Source organism: Cnephaeus nilssonii (assembly GCF_951640355.1).
Source record: "Cnephaeus nilssonii genome assembly, chromosome: 21".
In the NCBI taxonomy this organism is placed as follows: domain Eukaryota; kingdom Metazoa; phylum Chordata; class Mammalia; order Chiroptera; family Vespertilionidae; genus Cnephaeus; species Cnephaeus nilssonii.
The window spans coordinates 5,869,546-5,887,653 of record NC_137092.1 but is presented as its reverse complement, the minus strand read 5'-3'; the positions used below and the strand labels follow the sequence as shown (position 1 = coordinate 5,887,653).

The window sequence follows — 18,108 nt, the reverse complement described above, 5'->3', positions numbered from 1 at the left end:
AACAGAAGGGCTAAAAATGAACACAGACATATTCAAATGAAAATACAAAATGCATTTCAAAGTAAAATTAACTTTTTGGGGTTATCTGTTATTATGGGCTATCAACACCACCATCCCATCAGCCCAGACTATAGAAACACTACAGTTAAAACAACACTGGAGCAATTCTCATTTCCAGATGATTCTATTTACAAAATACAATAAGGGAAAGATATATTCAAAACAAACAAGAACTATCATCCCTATTTACATTGTGGGCATAAGTCAATCACCAATTAAAGCTGGTATTTTCTTCTTTTAGGTCCAGTTTTCACCACCCTAAAATAAAATCGTTAGATAACACAGTACACCATCTGCATAGTAATACTTTTCCAAAAAAGAATAAGAAAGAAAAAATAAAAACTACCAATAAAGGCACTGAACTACTGTAGCTTACTTCTGGAACCAGCTTCGATGACCACCAAACATTTTTTTTTCTTTTTAAACTAGTGAAAGGTCACATCAAAAGATGAAACAGAATCCAATCCTAAAAGACTGGACCCCAAAAGGCACTGCTTAAACCAGTGATATGGACTGCTCAAAATGCATTCTCTTCATCTGCCTCCCGCAATGGACCGTTCACTATTTAATGACATTTGCTGTACATTGTACAAAAGGACCTGCAGGCAGAGGCGAATACAGCTCCCCACACAACCAAAATGTAAATCTGGGAAATGGACTGTGACGGCCAGTCACTGACACAGATGGGACATAAGACCCTCAGGCTGGCCAAGATTCAACAATACAATTCCACCAAAAGACTAGCCTCCAGGGAACCTTACCTAAACCCACTCTCAGACAAAGGCCAAAGCACACTCAGCAGGGGCAAAGAGAAACAAGAAACTACTTCCAGAAAGGACTAGTTACAAACAGGAACAAACCTGGACTCTTTACTCATCATTTTAATACTGCTGCCACTATAACAGATTAAAACCTGTACACAACGTGGAAAAAGGCCCCCAAATGCAATGGTTTCGGCAAAAGAACGTCCTGACTAAGGATTATTACAATTAACATTGCTACAATAAAAACAATGGCAAACGGCTTTGGCACCACATTTACAAAGTAAAAGCATGCACTGTTAATACACTTTAGATGTTTCCCAACCGAAAAAAAGGCCACAGGAGATGAAAAACAAGGGGCATCGTTTACAAAACTCCCTCTGACTGAGACAGACAAGCAAGGATCAGAGCGGTCAATTTAGTAGGGACGTAGCAGCAAAGTCACTGGTTCTGTTTAAAATTTAGCAATTTAAAAAATAAAAATAAAATTTAGCAATTTGCATTTGATTGGCAGCTGCCCTGGGTATGTCTGTATCCAAGAAGTTGACTTTATCATACTACAGAAGCATTTATTTAGTAATTTGGTAATCAGCATAAACCCGGTTAACCCTCAACCCTAAGCTTAAAAAATAAAAAAAAAAGAGAGCTAGACAGAACTCTCCACTGTAATTACCATTTAGAAATCATTATGGTACTTTCAACAGAATAGTAACACACATTTCATCCAAAAAAGCCGTAATTATAGTCCCAATAACTGAAGAATTACACAAGTACAGAAATATTATATTCTGACCATACCAAGAGTTAAAAAACAAAGAGTTCCTACTAAGAGGAATATTTTCAAGATGATCTGCTCATATCTTGTGCATAGTTAAGACTGTGTGTGTTTTAATAAAGATTCTTTTGCAAACAAAGAAATAAAATTTTGTATTCTTGACGGGAAAAAAAAAAACACCTTAAAAAATAAACTACTGATGGTCTGTTAACAAGGAAAAAAAAGAAGCTACATATTGAAGTTCTGGAATGCAGCACCTCAACTTCACATCTGCCCTAACATTTGAGATTTTGAAATCCAAGTGATGTCTTGATTCATACTTTACGGCTGTCCAATTCCATGTTTGACTTGAGCATCTTGTGTCAATTAAGAGTCCCGAATACAGAAGGTTGTGCTAAAGAGCGCTGGAGTTCTGCATGCTGCCGCCATCCCTGGTCCCGGTCATGCTCGCTGCTGCGCAATGTGACAGCAGGAGAGGTCTGGTCTCAACACCCCACATGTGATAACTAGAAAGGAAGAACATTCTTCATTAGAGAATTTACACTGAGTCGAGAGACATGGCTGTCGCGCTGGTAACCACGGCCCCCAGTGTTACCTTTTGTTCACGTCCCCACGCTCAGTAAAGCCCACACTCCTTCAGGTTGTGCTTGATGATGACATCGGTGACGGCGTCGAACACAAACTGCACGTTCTTGGTGTCGGTGGCGCAGGTGAAGTGGGTGTAGATCTCCTTGGTGTCCTTCCTTCTGTTCAGGTCTTCAAACTGGCACTGGATGTAAGCAGCTGCCTCTTCGTATGTGTTGGAACCTGAGGCAGACACCCCACACCCTCAGTTCAAATGAAATAGCTGCCTCATCCTTTACCGACGAAGAGAGGGCACGTGGGCCAATGGAATACAGACACATTTCTGTATTTCTCTCATCATTATTGGGTTTTTCTTCAGAGCGGACTCCTATCATTATAAACTGAACAAAATCACCACACACCAAGATCCAGGAAAACAAACTTTAAGTTTCTCTTCCCCCTTTCATTTAGACTTCTTGGCTAAAAATCCCTACAAAGTATAAAAGGAAAGTAGGAGAGCAGGAGCATACATTTCTAGAACACAATTGTTTAGAAGGTCACAAAGCCCATACTCCTTGAAGAGATGTGAAATAATTCAAAAGGGTAAGTCTCGCTTCTTTTCAAAATCATTCCAGTGTTAAGGGGGCTTAGCCTCAGAGCCGTGATGCAATAATTTAAAGAACCAAAGGTACACTAACAGGTGCAAAGGGAAAGGGCCCTGAATTATACACCTTTAAGTAGTCAATTTTATGGCACGTGAATTATACCTCAATAATGCTGTAATTTTTTCAAGGTGGGGGTGGTGGTGGGGGAGGGAGGACCAAACCCCATTGTCATTTGTAATTAACACCCTTAATCACCTGCTTCCCACACCATCTTGTCTACCTGTGAGCCTTTAGAGTAGCCTCGAAACTGGCTGCAGAGCCAGGGAAAGGCAACAGAAACCGGGATTCCTGCGAACCAGAGGCCGCTGTCAGTGACATCAAGCAAAGAAACACCAGCACTGAGCACATCCACACGAAATAACAGAAGGGTGTGATGTCAACAGAACGTCTAAAGAACTGAAGGAAGATAGCTTGGTAGGGGTTTGAAATGGTTTCCCACAGATCTGCAGGACTTGTGTAATTTAAAGGCAATAGAGGACTGAAAACCATGTCTGTCTGGTAGGAACAGATATTGATACTTGGGAATCAAGACTGGGAATCCCTCAGAAGGATCCAGTAAACAGAGAACAGGCTTGGAAGTTCACACACACACACACACACACACACACACACACACACACACACAGTGGTGACATCCAGGAAACTTGGAAGTTCACACACACACACACACACACACACACACACACACAGAGTGGTGACATCCAGGGCTCTTTGCTATGTGTGAAGAAGACTACTGACTGAACATTAATGTCAATCCTTTTACTTGTCTTAAGATTTCCAGCCGGCGTGGCTCAGTGGTTGAGCGCCAACCTATGAACGAGGAGGTCATGGTTCAATTCCCGCTCAGTCAGAGCACATGCCTGGGTTTTGGGCTCGATCCCCAGTAGGTGGTGTGCGGGAGGCAGCCTTCAATGATTCTCTCTCATCATTGTTGTTTCTATCTCTCCCCCTCTCCCTTCCTCTCTGAAATCAATAAAAAATATATACTAAAAAACTTTAAGAAAGATTCCACCCCCACACCCTCCTACTTTCTATATAGACTCACCCAGCTCTCACCTCCCGCCTCCCTCTGAACAGAGGACCATATTTCCAACTTCCCTGAGAAACAGAGGCCATGGGGCTTAAACTATAATCTTAACCTTTTAGCTCAACACCTTGCTTAAAAAGTTATTGCTATCTGCACTTATTTTTGTACCTTTGGTCTTAGAGATGTCTTCTCTCTGGTTCCAAACTCAATTGCTCTAACTAAACTCCTTTTATAAAGCTGAGGTAAAATTCACATAACATATAACAAACCATTTCAAAGTGTACAATACAGTGGCATTTCCTGTATTCACAATGTTAGGCAACCACCACCTCTCTCTAGTTTCAAAACTTGTTAGCCCCAGGAAAACATCCCATCCCCCCATCTCCTGATAACCACCAACCATCTGCTTTCCGTCTCCATGGATGTGCCCATTTTGGATGTATCAGATAAAAGGAAGCACACAAATGTGACCTTTTGTATTTGGCTTCTTTCATTTAGCGTAATGTTTATGGAGCTCATCCAAGCTGTAGCAGCCATCAGTACTTCGTTCCTTTTTATGGCTGAATAATGCTCCATGGACATGCCGTTCTCTGTTCATCCACTCACCCTATCTAGACTCTTTTATGTTTTTTATTGATTTTAGAGAGACAGAGGAAGGGTATGTTTTTTATTGATTTTAGAGGAAGGGAGAGAGAGATAGGGAGGGTGGGAGAGAAGAAGGAAGAGAGAGAGAGAGAGAGAGAGAGAGAGAGAGAGAGAGAGAGAGACACATCGATGTGAGAGAGAAACATCAATCGGTTGCCTCCCTGCATACATCCCGACTAGGGATCAAACCCACAACCTGGGCATGTGCCCTGACAGGGTACTGAACCAGTGATTCTTTGGTGCATGGGAACGCTCCACCAACTGAGCCACATCGGCCAGGGCCCTACCTAGACTCTTGATTCCTTTTTTCCTGCCTGCTTGCAAATCTCGCTCCATCCATCACATCCACTTTTTATAAGTTACCTTTAGCTATAGGCTCTTACCTCTAAGCCTGCAAACATTCTCCACTCTTACCACTCCTCTTACTGCTCTCGGTTACAGTCAACTCCAGAGGTCACTTTCCAATGTGTATCTTATTTTTCTGCATAAACACTGTTGCCCACCCCTCACTTCTTAAACTCTCCTCATAGTTTTTGATATCTTGGCTCTTCTGGTTCTTCTCTTTGGATCCTCTACAAACCTTTCTTTCTCTCCTGCCAAGAGAGGCTGGTATTCTCCCATTCCATCATGGTCCTTTTCTCTCCTCATTCTGTAACATCCACTGAGTCATCATTTTCATTTCCACACTGTATCCCAAACCAATATACCTTAACCCTCAACCTCTCCCCAGGCTCCAAGGCCACGTACACAATAACTGCCTATTAGATATCACCATCTGGATGTTCCAGACACTTCAAAATCAACATTCCTAAATATGAATTCAGAGCACAGCACCAGCACCAGCACCAGCACCCAATCAAGACAGAAGTCGGGGAGTGGCTCTGCTTCTTCCCACGTCCCTGCCCCCACCTTATCCTAGACGGCATTTACAGTGTCTGCTCAGCGAAGAGGCCCCTTCCCCTGGACATGCCCAACTCTGATCTAAAAGTCCTAGTGGGGCAGCCCTGGCAGCCACGTCTCTCCTAGGAATGTGAACCAGGGACTGTGAACACAGGCTAGCCTGGTCCTTTAAATGGAGGAGACACAGAAACAGAGGCAGGACCATCTTTTGTCACATAAACTGCGCAGCAGAAAAAGTTGGTAAGGAGAGAAGAATAAAGAAAACACATAGGGGAAAAATAAAACAGAGAGGAGAGAAAAGAAATAGGGATTCTTGACAGCTTTCTATTTCCTAGTTCTAACTGCACTGTTAAGACATGTCTGCATTCTTGCCCTTGACATCTATGATATATCCCTATATCTTCACCCAAAGTTTTTGTTTGCACCCAGAGAGTCCTTACTAATTCAACTCCCCTACTATCTACCTTTATTGCCATTTACTGCATAATATTTTTGAAGCACAGGTCCTACAATTTCATGTACCCAATTAAGATCCTTCAATAGTTCCTTCCTCACAGTCTCGGCATGAGAAACTAGGCCCTGCATGAGCATCCCATCCCTCCAACTATTCCTTCCCACCACTTAACGCTCAGCCATACCAAATTCCTCCTAGGTTCCGGAACAAATCATGTCCCCTTTTACCTCCATATGTACTATTCCCTCTTCCTAAAATGTTTTTACTCCCCCGTCCGCCTGGTGGTTTCTAATTCATCCTCTTCCTGTCTCACTCTAAGTGTCATTTCCTCGAGACGAAGACTGCACTGACCCCATCGAGGTAATCAACGCTTCTGTTCTTCTATTCATCAACATTTTATACTACAATGAAATTCTTCGTGTGGCCATGTGTATCTCTCGCTACAACTGTCAGTTTCTTGAGTGCAAAGATTGTACCTTATCTCTGCACTTTCTTGAACGTATTTATGCCAAATTTTGATTTTTATCTTTCTCTATATCCCTCAAAAAATGAGAACAGAAAGATAAAACGAACTGGTAAACTCGTCTGTGTCTGGAACAGCACTTTAGACTCAAGGAGTCTAATCACATACTTATGTTGACTCCACTACCGGCCAACACCCCCCAGGAGGACAGCAGGCTTGTACCAAACAAAAGGCAGTTGTAGGAATGTCACTGAGTGTTGATCTCAGGTGGGTGCTTCCAACAAAATCTTTCATGATGCTTACCCGTGTATTCTGGATAGCAGATAGTTAATGGACTCCTCTTTATTTTTTCCTCAAAAAGATCTTTCTTGTTGAGGAAGAGAATGATTGACGTGTCTGTAAACCATTTGTTGTTACAAATGCTGTCAAAGAGTTTCATGCTTTCATGCATTCGGTTCTGAAAAAGAAATAAAGGATGATAGGTCAGTCACAAAAAGCAAAAACAGACCAAGTTTTAAAAGCACTGAATGGCACCGGGGAATTAAGTCAGACACTGATAACGAAGTCTGGGCCAGTCCTCATTTTTGTAATTCTTGGAAGATTAGGAGGTGGGAAGAGGACTGGCTGAAAAGAGGACTAATCCTGCCCACATACTCAAGGTGCTGCCACGGTCATATCTCTTAAGAGTCAATAGGGCATGGATGAGTATTTTGAAAATCTAATTTCACCGACAAGGAAAAAAGTTAGGGACACAGGTTTTGATTCAATGAGCACATGGATCACCAAGTCTTCCTAAAAGTTAGTTTCCACTTCCTGGATGCACAAGACAGGCTTTTTGCAGAGGCTCCAACATACCATCTCCTCGTCCTCAGCCAGAACCAGGTCATAGTCACTGAGGGCCACACAGAAGATGATTGCTGTCACTCCTTCAAAACAGTGAATCCACTTCTTTCGCTCCGATCTTTGGCCGCCCACATCAAACATCCTGAGGAAGAGGAGAGCACATTCAGCAAGATCACACCCGCCCTAAACTGAAATGGTGAGGGATTTCCCACTACTGCATATTCCAAACCCCACTTGTAAGGTAAAAACAGACAAAGGAGCAGATAAAGTGTAGTCAAAATAATGATCTGTGGTTAAAAGTAAAACAAAACATGAGAAAATAAATCTCTGGAATAATCAAAATTCTCATTTCAGAGATAGTTGAGCCTCCTCTCTATCAGCTTGTATCAGATGTGCCAAGCCAGCAGAGTAAGCACTGAAATGAATGAAAGGAAGGAGAGGAAAAAGGACAGGGAAAATAAAGAGCTGAATAATACAACTTAAGATAATAACGATACCTAATATTTACTGAGTATTTACCATGATGCCGGACACCATCCTAAACATCTTAAGTGCATTAACTGATTTAACCCTCACAGCACTCCTGACTCCTGTAAGTATCCCCATTTTACAGATGAAGAAATTGAGGCACAGATGTGTTAACTAATTTGCCCAAGGACATACAACAAATGAGGACTGAGGATCTGAACCCAGGCACTCTGACCCCAGCACCCAGGCTCTTATCCACAAACCACTGCACTTCTCAAATGGTTTACCTCTTTTGAGAACGTAACAAAATATAAATCCCCAACCTGCATTCTCTTCCATAACCTCTCCCTTTCTTTCTTAAAAAAATTTAGGTATAATTGAGATATGTTTTTCTTAAAGAAAAGTATTTTAGAGATTAATTATGGAAAAAAGGAAATTATGTTTTTTTGGTAGGACTCTTAACAAGTCAGTACCTAAAAACAAAACCAATGTTTCTCAGCCCCCAGTCTTATGTGAACTAATGATACGAACAAAGCCTCAATGCTGCACACTTCACGCTCCATCCCGATGAGTTTTAGTCCACTGCTCCCTTCTGGGGCTCACTGATACCCTGAGTCCCCTGCTGAACTTCTGTCACCAAGGTCCTCATCCACCTCCTACAGCACAAGCAGCGCCCGCACAGCTGTGTCTCAGCTGGTACTAGGGTCAGAGGAGGCAGGCATACATATGGTCAGACATCCTGAAGATGTTTAAAGGTTAAAACTCTGCCAAGCTGGTTTAGTTATCAGATCTACAGTGGCTAGGGACCTAGTTCCAGAGATTTTTTCCCCTGCAGAGATTGTGGCAGTTGAGTAATTGCTCAATGTGTGTTTGAAGAAAATGGTCATTTTATCTCTTTATGACCAACTTTTTCTTCTGATTGATCTTACAGTGTTTTTTTTTCGATCTTTGGTCATGGTACCTATAATGATGCAATCACAAGTTGGCTTTGATACAGGGTCATACTATAGGTTTTAGGAACGCTGACATCATATATTTCACCAAGGATGATTCTCAAGGGGAGACATACAATGGTACCCCAATAATTTCAGTTCACTCCTCCATTTTCTTCTAAAAAGTTCATAAAACTAGTGGAACACTATGACGCTCCCAACATGGACTTTTAGCACATATGAACATTTACAATATCATTCACTAACAGATGGACATTTTATAAACATTACCTCGTAACTGAGAGGCAAGTAAGCAATTACACAATGCCTTGCCTATAGTAGATGTTCAATAAATGTGTGAATAAATGGGTAGTGGCTTTGCCTAGAGAGAAGAGGAAAAGGAAGAAGTGATAGTAGCTCACAATAAGATAGCTACATGCCAACAATAAAGTGGGTGCAGCACCTTAATGAGATCTGGCTACTGATCCTGACATGCGAAGACCAGCAGGGTTTACCTAACTAGAGATCAGTCTATGCCAACATCAACAAGAAAGTTTCCCACACTAAATAAAGGTCATGACATTTAATTATAAATGGATTATTAATCTTATAGAACACAGAGACATGGTTTCAAGGGTGGTAATCCCAACTCTTTTTTACTCTCACCTGAGGATATGTTTTTATTTATTTTTAAAAAAGAGAGGAAGAGGGAGAGAGACAGGGAGAGGGAGAGACAGAGAGAGAGGGAGGAAGGGAGAGAAAGAGAGAGAGAGAAACATCGATCCGTTGCCTCCCATATGTGCCCTAACCGGGGATCGAACCTGCAACCTGGGCAAGTACCCTGACTGGGAATCGGACATGTGACCCTTCAGTGCATGACACTATGATCCAACCCACTGAGCAACACTGGCCAGGGCCTCTGCCACTCTTGTTAAATAAGTTCACCAGTTCTAAAGATAAATACTCTTCTATAAATATTCAGCTGGACTGTTATTTCCAGGTTTCAAATCTGTTTAGGTATACGAAAATTTCAAGGCCTCAACTGGTATCCAATACCTAACTGTGTGGATTTCACAAATCCTCTAAATTAATTTTTTTTCAGAGAAAAGAAAACAGAAGTTCTGAGCTAAAAGTTACATTTGTATGCAACAATGCTCACTACTACGTCCTGCATACAAGCATAAAGAGGTAGCTAAAAAGAACATCAGACATTGAAGGGGGAAAGTCTACTTCTAATCTCAAAGGTCACAAAAGCAGAAAACAGAAACCAAAGACAGTACTAATATTTATAAAAGACCAGTAACACAGAGATGAGCTGAAGCCTATTTTAAAATTACTAATGCTGATGAGAAAATTCTTTGTATTGAAATACTAGAATTTTCTCTAAAACAACCACTGTTTATATATCATCATACCTCTCCAAATATCTTTATCCCCAGAAATATTTCCCACTCTGCACTGTATTAAACTCAGCTGTGCGTATACTGTGCACAGATCAGTCCAAGAGTCCTGACTACATTAGCTCCATTCCACTAAACTTTAAAGGGATATGCAACCAGGAAGAAAGGACTGACACTGGTGAGAAAAGCATTTTGATTTTAATGCCAAAATGGCTGAACAAAGCCACATAACTAGTCTCCTGCCCTTTTAGAATTGTTGTTACCCTTCTAAACAATAAACACCCAATACCTGTTTTGGTGGTTCCAACAAAAAAGCAGCTGAAAATAATAAAATTAAAAACAAAACACACTGCGCCCAGTCGGCGTGGCTCAGTGGTTGAACATTGACCTATGAACCAGGAGGTCACTGGTTCGATTCCTGGTCAGGGCACATGCCCGGGTTGTGGGCTTGATCCCCAGTAGGGGGCATGCAGGAGGCAGCCGATCAATGATTCTCTCTCCTCATTGATGTTTCTATCTCTTTTTCTCTCCCTTCTTCTCTGAAATCAATAAAAATAAAATAAAACAGTGGTAGCTATATGATTACTTCTATTGACACCCAAGTTATAACCTAATTTTGATTTTAGTTCCTCCAAATGGACAAAAGTATTTATGCTACTTGGAGAAAAAGGAAATGCTTGGACTCCCACAGTTGAAACATTCAAATACAGGCTGATGAATACGGTAAGTTTCTAAAACAAGAGCTACTGCCTAGAGCACTTTCACCCTGATTGAGAGAGACTAACTGAAGAAAGATGTCTGTGTTGGTGACTTACTTGAAGTACAGGTCTTTGAAGGTGAAATGCGTTTCCACAATGCCTGTGGTCTTCACTCTTGTCCGCAGGACATCTTGCTGAGTTGGAATGTAGTTGGTTTGGGATATTCTTTCCAAATCATTTAGGTAACTAAATAAAATACACGTTTATTTTACCTGGGGAGGGCAACCATGTGCACAGCAAGTCAACAGACTAAACTAGTTCCCGCCAAAAGTAGATCCTGAGCTAAAGTGGCAGACAGAATCACAGCTTCCCATCACAGAAATCAGAAAATGTGGGCCTAGCAGAGGACAGACAGTTAGAGTAGATTCTATAAACACCACACAAAACTGATAGGACTTTAAAGAATAGTGTGTGAATTACTAAAAAGTGAACTATGCCCAATAAGAATGAGTATTTCCTATTTTTATTTATGAAACTGAAAGTTGTGGCTTTTAAAAAAATCTAAGCCAAAAACAAACTATAAATACCTTCAAAGAAATTTAATTTGTCATAAAATAATTAAAAGACTAATTCACAACCAAATTAAATTTTTCATGACTTCAGGGTTTCTAAAGATTTATGGCCACCTAACTGATTTGGCTCAGTGCATAGAGCGTCAGCCTGTGGACTGAAGGGTCCCAGGTTTGATTCCGGTCAAGAGTATGTGCCTTGGTTGCAGGCACATCCCCGGTAGAGGGTGTGCAGGAGGCAGCTGATCGATGTTTCTCTCTCATCGATGTTTCTAACTCTCTACCCCTCTCCCTTCCTCTCTGTAAAAAAAAATCAATAAAATATATATTTAAAAAAATATAAAAATGTTAAAAAAATAAAAAAAGATTTATGGCCTGATATGAAGAACATGGCAGGTGTCGGCCATGGCGGGATGGTGGAGCAGGTGAGTGGGGGTGCCAGACCAAGCAGGGCACCAGTCGCTGTCATCGAGGCGAGCCTCTGGTGGTTACTGAAAATTCTTTGCTCCCGTGCACTGCGGTCCTGCCCGGCGTTCACACCTGCTGCTGGTGCCGGCCCCCCTCGCACCTGCCGGCGCCCAGTGTCAGCCCCCATCGCTCAGCCCTGTCAGCAGGTGCGAGCGGGGCCATCACTGGCAGTGGGTGCGAGAGGCAGCTGCTGGCCTTGATCACTCCTCAGGGCTTCTCCACCTCCCCCTTTTCCTGAGGGGTGATTGGAGCGGCAAGCCCGCTGCAGGCGCCCATGCCATCAACGGGTGCGAGTAGGGCCAGGGCGGGGCTGCCAGCAAAGAGGGGACCCAGGCCATGGTGGGAGGGGCCGGCTGGGGGACCACAGGATGGGCTGAGGCCTGCCCCTGTGCCCACTGCAGCCTCGCAGCCCACAGTTCCTTTCAAGGTGCACCAATTTGTGCGATGGGTCCCTAGTCATTAATAAGGAGCCAGTCAAGCTTAGATCAATTATGAAAAAACACACAAAACAGCACCTCTATAAATCACATGTCTTCAGGTGTAGCTGGAGGATTCAGAGATTACTGAATGTATGATGAAAGAAACAACTACAATCTAGCTTTGATGACTGCAGGGAGAATTATTTAAACTACCAATAGCTGCAATTTAAAAATATTAAAAAAAGATGGGCAAGAATCTTGAATAGTTCACAGGTCAAATTTTCTCTTAAAGAATAAGTTTTTCAAATATCATTTAATTTCTTCTATAAAAAGTTGGAGTGAGAATGGGGAAAGTAAGAAAATATAATACTGGAGAAAATATCTTAATGTTTAAAAGTGTCTTCATTTAGTAAAGAAATAAATACAAGTAACAAGAACTCACCAAGCCCCCAAAATGCATGTTAAAAAAAGAACATTCTGAATATAGGTATTATAAGTAAAAATGTAAAAGAAGCAAAACAGGATAGCACATTATAGCTTAAAAGAAGAATTCATTACAAATTTCCTAAAAGCACGTAAACCAAGAGAATTTCCTCGACAAACAGATGCTTCAATTTCGTTCCAAGACTCAACATCTCCTTCTACATAAAGTCTGCTATTGCATTATCTGGCAAAAGCTTTATCAGTGGTGACTAGTCCCGGGAAATCCATAGTGCAACCCAGCCAAAGAGGCGGATGCATAGAAAGGGAATCACAATCCTGAACTCCCTCGCTCGCTGGCAATCGGTGCAAAGCCCTGGTGCGCAGAGGGATTCCTGAGCTGCGCACCAGGGAGAGAGCCAGGAGCCAGCTGCAGATGTCTCACCACCTTCACCTGCTGATTACCAACCACCACAGAGCTCCCTCCATGGTGCCAAGTCTCCATTCACATTGCAGAGGAAACGGTTTTCTCCAAGTCATACAAAATGACCAAGGGCTCTCCAACGAAACGGAAACCATCTCTATGAGGACTCCACAGACTTCAGGAGTGTCTGCTACGTCACCATTTCCTTAAGGATGGGCAATGAACTGAGCTATCTTCTGTGATAGAGGGAAAGGACTTACTATGAGGCAGAATCGTTGAGCTGGTACTCCCTGGATCTGCAGAAGCAAGCCTGCACGCCACCATCTCGCCATAGCCGTCTAATCACTCCTGCCAGTTCTGGGGTCATGACTCCTTCCTCAGCACTGCCGGCTAAGACAAATAACTGTCGGGCATCATCCTGCAGAGAGAGACAGATGGTTCTCCAGTTCTTAAAGACGTGACAAGAGTCTCTTTTACACACACACACACACACACACACACACACACACACACACACGAGCATTATATGTTATATTATTTCTAAAGAGGCGTTGAGTCTCACCCCGTCTCCACTACAGTCAGAAGTGCAGAGCTGAGCTGAGGAATGGTTTCACGCCCCTACCCCTACCCACCCCTCCTCCACAGACCACCACCCCCTGCAAAGATCTCTTCTGACTGGCCTACTAATCTCCATCCTGGTTACTCATACATTTTGGCAGGGGAAAAAACTGGCCTGTGAGACAGACACATGTAACTCATTTGCATTCTGTTCAAGGAAGCCTCCAATAAAAATAGAAATGAAGACTAGCACGTAAGAGGTAAAGTCTGCACACGTCCAAGGAAGTAAAACCAGTTTAAGGAGAAAGTGTTCTCTTCCTTCCCCTTCAGGTCAGACAGGAGCAGGAGGCATTCTGGAAGTCTGGAAGCCTTATCGGAGAAACAACTGACCAACCTTGCTTCCCCACAACAGACCTTCTTAATAAAGGTCTGTACAGAGGCCCCTCCCTGCAATGAACTTCATACCTTCACCCTAAGCAGACATGAAAACAACCTGCCCCACACCCAGCTCTGTTCTTTCCCATCCACTCTCTAACCAACCATAAATAACTAGAAGGATAATAGAGGAGCTATAAATATAAATTCTTACACGTAAAAGAGAAAGAGAAACTTGGATTCTATAGCTCAGTGTAGTACAGGGCCACAGTATTCTTGAATACCGAAAACTGCCTCTAAAATTTAGACGTGGTGTTCAGTCCTTACCAAGTATATTCTGGGAGAGCGGTATCTGCCTTAAGTCTCTACGCCTCAGAAAGCAGAGCTACATGTCATGGCTCTTTTACATCATATCAACTTGCTATCATTCGCTACTGTCAGATCATAAACAGTGCTGGAAAGGAAGTGGGTGAGAGTTATCCCAGAACCTCTACTCTATCCCATTTCCTAAAGACCTGACAAGCGAATACCTCCCAAACAGATTGCTGACACTTCTCAAATGAGCACATAGTCCTTTGCTACATCTGACCTTGTTGCTTAAATTCATTTCCCTAAAACGCGAAGCATATTTTGCTTAACTGCCTCTACTGAAAAAGAGCAAGTGGAGAGGAAGCGAGAGGCACTTACTGCTCTGGCTGCTTCCCCAAAGTCAATCTTTAGCCGCCCCATGGCACGTATGATGGCAATAATGGACTGTATCGTGTTGCTGTAGACAACTACTTTATACTGTTTACATTCTTCCTCCGAATAGCCGTCCTCGTGAATGATTCTTGGAAAAGAAGAAAACCACAAATCATCACGATGGATCTAACATGAAAAGACCCTATGAATTTCATGCATGATGAGGAAGTGCAGTCTTACAAAAGGCCATGTCTCAACTTACTTCATCTGCTTCACAATGGTGCTTTTACCAGATTCTCCAGCACCTGAAAGAAAAGAAAACCAAATGCTGAATTCATCTGGAATCAAACACAAAAGCATGAAATCAACAAGAGTAGTAATTCCAGATTTCCAGTAATTCCCGGGGAAAACTTTGGTGAGGCTTTCTATCAGGAAAAACCAGTGAGCTTCTCCATTAGTTTTTTTTTTTACTTTACATAACTCAGCAACCAAATAAAATTCATTGACAGTGTCCCAGGGCCTACTGCATACCACTTGTGAAAAGCAGGCATTCTCCAGGAGACAAGCCAACATCTCTAGGAACTCACCCTCTACATGAAACAGGATACAGACACTGAACACAGGCAAAAATGAAATGATTCATGTTGGCCTAACCATGTTGATTAATTCCTCTGCCAACCCCAGGGACCTGAGGAACGTTCCAAGAGCAATCCTCTCGGCCATGGGACTAGGGTTCAAAATAGAAGCAGAGGAGGCACTGTCCCTAGCACTTTTCAGCACTTTTTCACTCTATACCCCCCCCCCCCCCCCCGTTCCCTCCTCATCCAGCGAGAACCATTTTAATGACCACAAGTGTCAGGGGGGGCACTGAACTCCTTGAGATTTCCCTAGCCAGTTCATTTTCCCACCTTCCAAGATGCCTGTTTAACACTGACCCCTCTCAAACCTTACAAACCCCTTCCCACTTCTGACTCTCAGCTGACGATCCTGCCTCTCTTTTAACTGGAAAAATTAAAGACTAAAAGATACACGCACACATTTTCCCATAACCAAATCCACCAATGTACGTGTACCTCCATGAATACTCTCTACCTTCATCAATGGATGAACTGTCTCTGCCAATGCCTAAGACCAATCTCCTCAACTGTGCACTTCTCCACCTCATTGCACCTACTCAAGGTCTTGGCTGCTACAATTATCCCATGTCACTCAAATATCAAGGTTTCTCTTCCTACTGGGCCACTCTCTTCAGTATACAAAGTTACTCGATCATCTTCCACCTTAAAATCAACACATACCCCACCTACCTTCCGACTCCACGTGCCTTCCTCTAGCTACCTCTCCGTGTTTTCTTCCCCTTTATACCAAACACTTGAGTTGTCTACACTCATGTTCTCCAATTCTGTGCCTCCCACTCTCTACTTGTCCCACTCCAGGCAGACGTTCATGCCCACCACTCTACTGAAACCACTTCCCCAGGTCTCACAACTTCCATGTTAACAAATCCAATGGCCAATTCTGTTCCTCATCTTATTCAACCTTAAACAGAACTTGACCACAGTGATAACTTCTCCCCTTGAAATCTTTTCTGGAGCCCACATCCTCCTGTCTGAATTCTAAAGGTTATTATTTCCTCAGCCCTTTTCTCTATCTGCATTCATTCTCTAGAGCATCTCATCTAAACTCTTGGTTTTAAACACCAGTCATAAAGTGATAATAATAGTTAACACCTAGTGAGTACTGAGTGCCAGACACAGTTTCATGCACTTTGCTTGTATTAACCCAATGAGTACAATGCCCTGTGTGGTAGATCATTATTATCCCCAGATGAGGTACATACAGCCGAGAGATGGTAACTTGTCCACAATTACAGTCAGTAAGCAGCAGAGCTAAAAATGTGCACTCACACAGTTTGGCTCCAAGTTGTATACTGCCTCTGTGCTACTGATTTCCAAATTTAGATCTTTCATCTTGGCTTCCAACCTTGGCTCGACTCATATATGGAAACTACCTACTGGCATATCTCTCTCATTGGCTTTCTATTAGACATCACAAACTCAAAAGGCCCCAAACTGAGTTACTGCTGCCCCACCTGCCCACCAAAGCCCGCCCCATCCTGTTTCCTCCTCTCAGTAAATGACACCAGCACTGACTCAGTCGCTCAGGCTAAAAATGGTGAGTGACATATAATTAACATACAGATGAATGTGGGTGCCAGCACCAATATGTATATTAAATATTAGGAACGTCTAATTCTTAAATAAATAAATATATAGTTCCAGCAGGTTCTTCTCGCCCCACAATGGATCACGACGAGCACGCTGGAAAGCACAGGTGATTACTGCCCAGACTTCCTAATGCTTCAGACCTCGCCTTTCCTGTGGTCAGCGTTCCGCGCAGTGGCAGGAATGAAATCTGTGAAACGTACATCAGATCACGTCACAGCTCCACCTCAAATGCTCCTCTGCCTCCGATGACATTCCCAGTAAAATCCCGGGCCAAAGGCCCACTGCGCTCTGGCCCGTCCACCTCTTCATCGTCGACTCCCGTCATCCTCCATTTTGTTCTCTCCGCTCCTGTCAGACAAGCTTTCTTGCTTTTCCTCCAACATACCAAACAGGTTCTCCGTGAGCTTGATCCTGACTCATGGTCTCTGCATTCACTATTCCCTCTGCCTGGAGTAAGTTTTTACAAAATCTTCTTCTTCCTTCAGAACAGCCTTCCCTGACTAATCTTCCTAAAAAGCTCCATCCCATTCGCCCTCTCTCCCCTCACTCTGTCTTGTCTTTTCTTGAAGCACTGTCACTTCTTCACATTACAGACGTGTTCATTTCCTGTCTTCTCTACTAAAATATGAGCTCCATGATGGTTTATGCATCCCTGTATTCCCAGGGCCTAACACTGGGCCTGACATAAGTTGGTCATGCAAATAAATACTGCTGATCAGATAAATGACTAATGTTTAATATGTATGATCTTTTACTAAATATTTCTCAACTCTATCAACCAAAAACATTAGTGAAAATAAAATCCAAATAACTTAAAAATTTCAGACATCTACATTTTTACAGAATCAAACAGGATTTTTACCTGTGACATTATCTCTGTTTTTATCACCTAATCAATTATCAGGGGTAGCACTAAAATAGTTAATATTCAAGTAGCACACAGAGAACTTTGTAAGGACACTGTTAGAAAGAAGTGATTTCTCCCTTGCATATCTTGAAAAACATACACAACCTAATGATTCGATTTCAATTCTGGGGAGGAAAATACAAAAGCATACTAGTTATATGTTGCCCTACCTCTATGCTTTTCCAAAGCTACCTGATAAAATGTCAGTTTGTCCTTCTCTTCATTATGACACTATATATAAATATGTATGTATGTATTTGTATATGTATTTTTTTTCACCCAAGCTTTTATTAGGTACCCAGTTCCGTCTCTTAAAAGAAGGCACCCCTTACTGACCACAGAACTGAGTAGGATTTGTTTCAGTGGGCGTTCCAGGGCGTTTTATACAAATAAAGACTGATTTG

General features: G+C 42.4%; 1 protein-coding gene across 1 annotated transcript in view; it reads right to left on the bottom strand.

The window, feature by feature from the left end:
* Positions 1 to 31: 31 nt before the first annotated feature.
* Positions 32 to 18,108, bottom strand: part of GNAI3 (G protein subunit alpha i3) — a 34,684-nt gene continuing 16,607 nt past the window's right edge. Inside the window, exons 2-9 of the mRNA XM_079762162.1 lie at positions 14,832 to 14,874; positions 14,576 to 14,717; positions 13,216 to 13,373; positions 10,773 to 10,901; positions 7,170 to 7,299; positions 6,618 to 6,771; positions 2,192 to 2,403; positions 32 to 2,102 (exon numbers count right to left, since the gene is read on the bottom strand). Coding sequence (XP_079618288.1) covers positions 2,213 to 2,403; positions 6,618 to 6,771; positions 7,170 to 7,299; positions 10,773 to 10,901; positions 13,216 to 13,373; positions 14,576 to 14,717; positions 14,832 to 14,874 — 947 coding nt within the window. The 3' untranslated portion in view covers positions 32 to 2,102; positions 2,192 to 2,212. The remainder of the gene's footprint in view (positions 2,103 to 2,191; positions 2,404 to 6,617; positions 6,772 to 7,169; positions 7,300 to 10,772; positions 10,902 to 13,215; positions 13,374 to 14,575; positions 14,718 to 14,831; positions 14,875 to 18,108) is intronic.